Here is a 9,643-nt window from a genome sequence, read left to right as displayed (position 1 = left end):
TAGTCATCAACTGATACATGTACTAGTCTAATATTCATGTGTGTCCTCACATGAACTCCGACTAGGGACAACTTTTAGAATAACCATACAAGTAAAGAGTTTCACATACAATTCACATAATTGCAAATCAATTCAAGTAGCCTTTAATGGATATTCAAAGAACACAATATAAAACATAGATACAAAGGAACATCATCATCTCTATGATTGCCTCTAGGGCATACCTCCAACAATACCTACCAAACTAGTCGGTAAAAGGCTCAGGGGCTGTGTGCCACGTGTTCATTGGCAAGAAAGTTTTTTCTCTGGGTTTAATGGAGAAAGTAATGCAAATTACCCTCAGTCTGATTCTTCGATTCAACTTAAGGCTCGGGGGCTACTCCATATAGAGTGCGACTTTCATCGCACTTCCATGTAAAATTCAAAGTTGAAGGATTCAAGACTAAGTTAAATGAGGCTTGACCACATTCTAGCCGCATGGCAGTGCTCGCATGCTTTTGAAGACTCAACCCGAAGAAGTGCTCGAAGAACACCAAAACTAGTCGGTGAAGCCTACAAAAGTACTCGAAACTGCTCCATTTGACTAAAAAGTATTCTGGGACTTGTCGTACATACATCCATGGACCCACCGAAAGTTTTGACAATTTTAAATACAGGGTTGGACACCGAGACGTATCTGACATGGAGACTATGGTGCAGAACGACGTGGTCTACGTGGCAAGACAAGAACTAGTTGAGGATTAGGAAAAGTACTCGTAGCAATCAAAGTAGAATTTGTCTAGTTGAATCCAACTAGTATTCTTGTAAACAACCGACCTGTAACCCTGCCCCCAGCAATATAAGGCGAGGTAGGGACCCCCACCAAAGCAATTCAATCCAACCAACACACAAGACGTAGGGTATTACACAATCTAGCGGTCCGAACCTGTCTAAATCATGTGTCTGCGTTTACCTTCGAGTTCCTAATCTCGACGAGTCCCACTAACCAAAACACTACCTCGGGCACCCCCCTCGATAGGTTGCCCGGTATAAACACCGACACCCTCAAATGGACTATTCCTCCTACCCCTTCAACCCTCGTTGTCCGAAGACGTGAGCAGGAACTGAGAAATAGGAAAATAACCGAACGCGTGCTTATATTATGCGTTCTATACTAGTCTTCTTTTTTACTAGTATTTATTTTGCAGCAGATTGTGGATGATATTAGTAATGTAATTTCTATTTAGTAAACTCAAAAGACCTTAGAATTATTGACATCTCCTCGTATTCACAACAAAAATGAGCTATTATCAGCCTTAGGGGTATTCAGATCATTTTACCAGTTAGGACAAACAATTGACTGAAAATAATCAGGATTGCCACAAGCACACTTATTAGATAAGCCTGCATAAGCAAGGTCCAGAAAACAAACAGGGCCTATGAATCCTTCTGGCTCATTCTTAGTAGAGAAGTGCTTTACCGCCAGTAACTTATCTCATAAGGAGGCTACAGTGGCAGAGCTGCTGACTGTGCAATCCGAACTATCTAAAACAGTACGCCGGTTCTACTTGCTAAAGAAGGTGCATGTTGATAGGTAAGTCAAATACCCAATGTCCTCTAATTCATTTTATCAAATAGTCTATGCTACTAGTACAATACATATAAAAAAATCGCCTGGTCCTTTGATCATGCTAACCAATGTTTTGTCTTTTTTACCATAGTTATGCTAGGTAAACTGAGCAGTGGAGGGCTAGTCAAACTTAAAAAGAAACAACTTAGCCAATTTGAGACGGAATTTGGTTCTAACTGTAAATCTCTTGAAAAGTTCTCCTCTCAACTTCTGACAAAACTACCGAGGATGCCAGCAACAACAAACAAGATTTATCTCAGAAAAGAAACAGTAAGAGGCCGAAATCTGCCAAGACAACTTCTGAGAAAAGAAAATTGCAAGCGAAGGCACCGGCATGGTTTCCTCTCAGACAGGGGCTATGCTACGGTACTCTATCTTACCATCTCTACCTCTTAAGAGGTAAGAGCTAAAATAAATATTGGCCATTGATTTTATGAAAAAAATAATTAAAAGGTAAAACAACGGTTACATCAGCTGCTCATGGTTACGTTGTGTGTACAGATGTACTTGTGTGCCCACCACGAGTTCACACCATATGTTCATCTGGTTAAGTTTAATCACTATCTCAAATGGACAGTCAAATCATGTAACTGGCCGTGACCTCTTTTGCAAGGGTTAAAAGTTGTCACGTTACCTCATATTGATTAGGGAAAAAACATGTAACGTTGCAGCACGTCATCAGAAAAAACAAGTCACTTTATCTCGTGGGAAGAGGTCAGTAGTTAGATTACATCTAATTGGAAGATATTTTTGCCTATTTTTCCTATTTTCTGAAAATAAAAATTATATAAATTTATATTTCTACTATTACCTCCTAGGAAGTAATATGTGATAATAATCACCTAGATCTATCTAAATGGACAGTCCATAATCACTTCGGAGTACCGTAGCAAAGCCACTCAGACAAACAAAGCCTCAACAAACAAAAACATCACAGACCCATTTCTGGTAAACCTGACGGCAAGACCGCAAGAGGTTTGTTCAAGATAGCAGTGCTAGGAGCCTAGGATGCCGTTTGTCAAGAACAATGGCAAACCAAAACAGTCGTGATCCATTGCGGAGCTTATTGAGAAGCTTATTACTGCGGCCGAAGTCGTAAATTGCTGAAGCCCGAAATGTCAGGCAAGAGCTAATCCTTCCTAGGTTGTGTAAGCAGGTGTACGAAACTAGAAATGAGGACTCTATGATCTTTTGCCCCTGTTGTCTCAAATTTCAGCAGATGCTGCAATTTTGTTTGCCATTTATTTCCCCCACATACTGCAAGCCATGACGCATGAGGTTTAAGATACCTGGACGAACCTTGTAACATGTGAGATGGGTTTGTCTTAAGGTGCGTTTGGTAGAGTTCCAGAGCTCGCTGATTTTTTACTGATTTCAGCAGGAATTCTGCTAAATAGTTTTTCAGAGAAAAGTGATTCTCTGTTGATTCTGTGAAGTGATTCTCTGAAATGAACTAAGAGGCTGGGAGCTGAAAAAAGTAGCTTCTGAAGTGATTCTCTATCCTGATTTTAAAAGTTTATGCTAAAGAATCAAAGAGAATCACTTTCAGCCATAGAATCACTTCTTCCAGAAAATCGGCTCTCATAGAGAATCAAAATCAGATGGAGCTCTACCAAACATACTAACCTTAGTAGAAATAAGTTTCAGATACGTGTCTGGAGAACTATTTCTTTTGTGACAGGAAGGTTTGTTTGATACACTGGTGCACTGCACAAAGTACAAAACATGTACATATGTGCCAGTCTAGGTCAAGATTTTTCCTGTCTTTTATTGGCTTTCTTTTTCTCTCGCGATACGGTTGCATTGCTGAGTTCTGATAGCACCCCTTCTGCGTTTAAGTAGAAATATAATTACTTTCCTTTTTAAATAATTTGGTTGTCTTAAATATCGTGTATTTTAAAACAAAGGATGTCTATGTTAGTGCAAAATTCCAAGAGACAGCCTGGGAGGAGGCTGCAGCAAGCCATCCTCATCGATTCACCCAATGAGTTAGGCCGTGAAATCTGCAGAATCCGACTTGCCTGCTTCTGCTTGTCCCAACTCAGATTCACTGCACCCTGACAAAATGTTCAGCTGTCTCAAAAGATTCAGTCTACATGGGCAATTGGGCATGACCTTGGCTTTGGCCTTCATGCCGTCCTGCTCGAATTGTCCAAAATATGTTCTGTTTGCTAGTTCTTACATTGTCAATGGACTATGGGATTTAATAGTTTGTAGGGTTTTTTTTATAAAGTAGTAGTTTGTAGGTTAAGCTTCAGGTTAGGCCAGACACGGGCAATGAACACTAACTCTGTTCAGATTTACAAAATTTTATTCAAATGCAAGGGCAACTTTGTCCATGTGATAAGGTCCTGTTTGGATACTGAGGTTAAACTTTAGTCCCAGTCACATCGGATGTTTGATACTAATTAAGAGCATTAAATATAAGCTAATTACAAAACTAATTGCATAGATGGAGGCTAATTCGCGAGACAAATCTATTAAACCTAATTAGTCCATGATTTGACAATGTGGTGCTACAGTAACCATTTGTTAATGATGGATTAATTAGACTTAATAGATTCATCTCGTGAATTAGCTCAGAACTTCTGCAATTAGTTTTATAATTAGCTAATGTTTAATTCTTCTAATTAGCATCCGAAAATTGGATATAACAAGGGCTAAACTTTAGCATGAGGATCCAAACACGAAGTTTGTAGCATCTTAATGGCAGGCCTTCATATTTACTGGGACCAGGCCTTTTCCAGTTCAGCCTGCCCTGCAGCTGCAGTCAGCCGGACAGTAGCCCATCTGCCAGCAGCCACTGACTACCTGAGCCATTTGCTGCCAATGCGCTGCGGCAGCTACTAAGAGCATGGTTAACACTTCTCCATCCAAAATGTAGATCGTTTTAATTTTTCAGAATATATAGATTTTGCTATATATCTAGATAAAACTCTATATTACTCTATATTTAAGTTCATAGTAAAATTACTATCATACATTTTGGAATGGAGGAAGTAGTTGAGACAAGCACTTGGCCATTAGACGATCCACGTCATCTTTAGAGACTAAATGGTACAACATTTTAGCTCTTCATTTGCTCAAACACAGAATATTTATTATCATTTTCTTCGTCACTTGCATGCTGTGAGCCGTAGCAGGTGGGATGAGAGCCTTGGAGCGCGTGTTCAGCTGGTCGACGGCAGCAGCGACAAGCTCGCACTTCTCTCACCTCCACCTCACCTACCAGGCTGACATGGCGGTCGATTCGCCTCTTATTGTACCTGCTCTAAATACTTGGTGATCCATTGCCAATGCCTTGGCCTGTCCTTCGCTCCAAGTAGCCTTGGTGATTTTTCATTTCTGCGGGTGAAGATGAAGAAGAAGAGTGGTTGCGGGAGGGCTACTAATGATCCCCGCCACGACCAATCCAAGGTGACCATTCAGTGAACTCTTTCAGATTTCAGAAGTTGTGTAGATTTACATGGCATTTTTTTTCCCGTGCACTTGTTCACCATCTTCGTCAAACCTGAACCAAAGCCATCTTTTGTTTCTACAAATTTTCATGCTCCATCTCACTTCTGAACTTTGATGCATTCTCGTGCCTCCTCAGATCACAGGAGAAGCGAATCATCAAAGGAAGCAAGGACAGAGCAACGGCTCATCAGGGCGCCATGCCCCTACAAAGAAGAAGACATGGAAGAAGTACCTCACGTTCCTGTCAATGTTCAACAACAAGATGAAGCACAAGAAGTCAGAAACCAAGGCAGCGACTGGCTTCAAGCAGAGGAGGAACCAGAAGCGCTCGTTCAGCCCAGTGCTCCAAGAATGTAGCAATCTCGTCCGCGTTATCCGGCGGACGGCGGCAGATTGCTTCGCCGCGGCGGCAGCGGTGTCTTCCGGCGCTGCTGATGAAGACGACGAGCTGCCTTGCTACATGCAGCTTGACCAGGTGAACTACGGCGTGAAGAGGGAGGCCTTCGGCCCGATCTACCTCGTCACATGACATTGGCGGTTTCAGTGCTGAGTGCTTCCTCGTTCAGATGCTATGGCAATCGTCTTGGCTGCCAACCAAAACGAAAGCATGTCGAGCAATCGATTGTTCTTCTGATTGAACCCAAAGTCATTCCTTTGCCAATTCTTGCTCGAGCTTGTTTTTCTCTTGCTCGAGCTACTGGTGTATATGTTGTTTTGCTCTTCCATCCTGCTGGGAAACTAGGCTGGCCTTGCTCGTTTTGGCTACTTTCATGTGACAAATACTCTGCAATTCACATGCCCACCATCTGTGCTGTACAGTACTGCTGTGCCCTTGCCATTCATTGCTCTGCTTCCTGAACTGAGCAGGGCAAAGAAACCAGATAAACGACCCATACTGTAGACGCCCGATATGTAAGAGAACTAGAGTGGTGTAATCAAGTTACTGATGCAAGAATCGACGAATGATCTCCCTTCTGCACGCATGTGTGTATTCCTCCAGCTCAGCAAACTGAAGAAAAATGTTATGAGCAACTAATGTCCATGGATTTTTTTTTTTTTGGCACCAACAGGGACATGAACGCTGTGGCAAGCGTTCAATTGATCACCTTACACATTTAGCACTACATGCAGTTACAACGGGATACGATTTTTCATGTAACTATTAGCCATCCTAACTGAAACAAATGTACGGGTGCATGTGAGAAATTATAAATTTATAAACGCAAGCCCATACACTATTGCATTACTAAGAAATATTTAGCAGAATCTTCATTTAAATATAGTGAGGAAGGTACACAAGAACTGCCGTGCCCACGTTAGAGCATAAACACGCCACTATTTTATTTAGGCAAAATAGGTTCCTCAGTTTTGCATCGAGGGCCAAGTTCGCCCCCTCACCTCAACTTTCAGATCGGCTAATTCAATCTCTAACTTTTATTTTAGACAAAACATGTTCATGCACTGATGTGGTGCTCTTTATTGGCACTAAACTAATGTGAAAAGTCCTTTATGCCATTGGCTTATGTAGGTCAAACATTTATGTGATTTCCTTGATATACACGAAAAAATATGTAGTAAAGTAGTCTATGTATTTTTGACATACCTTTCATGCAATCTAAATCTTTAACTTTAACGCTAACACCAAGAAGAATTGTGAAGTGCTATTAGAAGGAATGAATTTGCTAAAAGATGAAGCAGACTACTATTTACCCGGAATTGTTCTATTAATAACACAACAACAAGAGCGAAAATGCATGAGTACTAGTCCCTCTTGACAGTTTATTTCACACCAAAAAAATTGAAGGTTATAGGTCCCATACATTTTTGTATGTATTACGTTTGTTTCTTATGCAATTTTTTAATGTATTTTATTTTGTTGGGACAAATCGTTGACCAATTGTTGCTATATTAGTGTATAACTTTAGGATAGAATACCACACTCGTATTAAAAAAGTACGTATTTATGCACAATGGAATACGCTATATATTTTAAGAAGGAGGGAGTATATCACTTTGATACGTAAGATTAACAGAACCTGCTTCGAAATATAGTGATGAAACTATGCGCTTGTGCGCACATTACATCATAAACATATAAGCTGTTTTATTACTGCAATCGTTTCTTCCGGACATCGTCAGAAAGAGTTAATAACACAAACAAAAATAAACAGTCGTACATGCATGACCACCCTTGACCATTTATTTCTCACAACAGAGGTTACAGGCCCCATACATTTCTCATGTATTCTTACACCTTGTATTCTTATGCATCAATTTCATATGCACACGGTAGCAGCCTGGGAACCTTGTGAAGACATCAGCATCACGAGCCCGCTGCACACAGAGTGAAGGCCTCCTCCGTGCTCAGCTCCTCCGGCGCCTGCCCCGCCGGCAGCTCCCAGTCGAACGCGTGAACCAGGGTGGCGCAGGCGAGCGTCACCATGCACACGCCCCAGCCGAGGCCGGCGCACACCCTCCGGCCGGCGCCGAACGGGATGAACCCGTAGTCGCTGCCTCCTCCGACGCCTACGCCGGCGTGCGACCCGCCGGGGAGGAACATTGACGGCGAGAACGCTAGCGGGTCGGGCCACAGGGCCGGGTCGCGGGCGATGCCCCACACGTTCACGAGCAGCTCCAAAGCCCCTGGGGACGCGGTACCCGGCGACCTCGCAGTCCACGGCGGCGACGCGGGGCAGCGAAGAGCGGCGTCACCGGGTGGAGGCGGAGCGTCTCCCTGACGACGCGCTGAGGAAGGTGAGGCGCGGGAGGTCGGACTCGGAGACCAGCCTGCCGCGGCCGACGACGGCGTCCAGCTCGTCTTGGGCCTGCTTGAGGATGCCCGGGTGGCGGATCAGCTCGGATAATGACTACTCCACTGTGATGGACGTTGTGTCGGTCCCCGCCACCAACAGAGATTCTGGCGCAGTCGTCAAGAAGGCATGGATAAACGACAAGAGTGAGCAGTTTGGTATAGTCACGCTTCAAAAATAAGTATTACTTTCAAGTATAATAATAAATGGCGGCCCGCGTTAGCACAGATAGCTAGATTTTTATGCCACTTTTTTATGTTTTATTTTAAAATAAATATATATAAATATTGGTGTTTCATCGTATCATTGTAGCAGACTAAGGTATCATCTATGTTTTTTAATTGCCATATTCTTAATGCCTGTAGAAACCTTCTTGGTATTTACTGAAGCAATATAAGTATTTGTAATTTTCGCTGGAATTTATTTTTTTAGTATTTTATTGTGCAGGTAGTAACACTATGGGAAACCTCAAATTTGCCGAGTGTTTTTTCTTTGTCGAGTATTTTTTTTTTTGGAACACTCGGCAAACAAGCACTTTGCTGAGTACCGAGCTAAAAACACTCGGCAAAGAAAAAACACTCGGCAAACAAGGGGCTTTGCCGAGTGTCAAAAAAAGCACTCGGCAAACAAGGGGCTTTACCAAGTATTTTTTTGCCACTCGGCAAAATAATTAGTTTTTTTTTCTCTTCTCACCTTAAAATTTTTTCTGCTCCCCACATACAACATGTGGTACTTCATATTAAAATTTGGTATATTTTTGGATTTGTTTGTTATATTTAATTAATTAATTGCATTTGAAGGGAATTTTTGGTATAAGTCAAATTTGATCTGCAAGTGATTCAAATTATAGAATAAAATGAGTAGAAAAATGATATTTATGTTATTTAGCCCAGTTTGAGGCCTTACCCATGAAATGAAAAGAAATTTCAAACATCTTGTTCAGGAAACACAACCACGAACATGTGACCGAATGATTTTTAAATTGTTAAAAAGCAAACGAAGTCGGAAAGTTATGAGATTTGTCATGATGTGATGGTATCATACATGGAGGTTGTGGTAAAAAATTGAGAAATTTTCGCATATTTCATCACACACGATGTTTACAAACCGAAGTATCTCAGAAGAAGAATCGTAATGTTGAGAAGGATTCGATAAGATTTGGAGTTAAAGTGATGGTCAAATTTTAATTTGACTACAAAACTTTTTGTATAGGTTATAGAGAACATATATTGTTTCATGTGAAATTTTGGTAATTTTTTGGAACCGTTTGATAATTTTAATGTATTAAGTGCAATTATAGAATTTCAATTGATATAAATTGAATTTGAGCTATAACTGCATAAAATAATGAAATAATATGAGTAGAATAATCAAATACATATTTTTGAGTGAATTTGATAAGGTATTGTTGAGTTTATCAAAACAAATGTAGAAGAAAACGTTGTAGAAAAGAAGGGAAAAAGGAAAAAATAAAAAAAATCTTTGCCGAGTGCTCCCTATCTAGCACTCGAAAAAACAATGCTTTGCCGAGTGCCAGATCAGCGCACTCGGCAAATTCCCAACCCCACGCAAATAAACGACCCGCCCCCAGCCCCCCGCATGCCCCTCCTTCCCCTACCTCTTGCACCCCCCCTCCTTCCCCTGCCCTCCCCCCCCCCCCCGGCCCGCTCCTCTCTCTCCCACACGCACCCCCAGCGCGCCCCCTCCCTCTCCGCCGCGCCCCCCTCCTCCTCTCCTCCCCTCCCTCCCTCTGCCGGGCCCCCTC

The 9,643-nt window shown here is 41.9% G+C and overlaps 1 protein-coding gene and 1 pseudogene across 1 annotated transcript; one reads left to right on the top strand and one right to left on the bottom strand.

Moving 5' to 3' along the window:
• The first annotated feature begins 4,895 nt into the window (after positions 1-4,895).
• On the top strand, positions 4,896-6,022 carry LOC101777587. Its single transcript, XM_004986521.2, has 2 exons — positions 4,896-5,026; positions 5,205-6,022. Exons 1-2 carry the CDS (start codon positions 4,967-4,969, stop codon positions 5,595-5,597), a joined length of 453 nt encoding a protein of 150 aa, XP_004986578.1. The 5' UTR covers positions 4,896-4,966; the 3' UTR covers positions 5,598-6,022.
• Positions 6,023-7,263: 1,241 nt separating this feature from the next.
• The window catches only part of LOC106804520, a 10,088-nt pseudogene continuing 7,708 nt past the window's right edge, over positions 7,264-9,643 (bottom strand).

Source organism: Setaria italica, chromosome IX, assembly GCF_000263155.2.
Source record: "Setaria italica strain Yugu1 chromosome IX, Setaria_italica_v2.0, whole genome shotgun sequence".
NCBI lineage: Eukaryota > Viridiplantae > Streptophyta > Magnoliopsida > Poales > Poaceae > Setaria > Setaria italica.
Note: the sequence above shows the minus strand (reverse complement) of the source record. Positions and strands in the feature narration are given on the sequence as shown.

What these genes read in the sequence shown, in the direction of transcription:
- LOC101777587 (XM_004986521.2), top strand. Translation starts at nt 4,967, where the DNA reads ATGAAGAAGAAGAGTGGTTGCGGGAGGGCTACTAATGATCCCCGCCAC. An exon ending in CCCGCCACGACCAATCCAAG is followed by an intron (nt 5,027 to 5,204) that starts GTGACCATTCAG and finishes GTGCCTCCTCAG; the next exon opens with ATCACAGGAGAAGCGAATCA.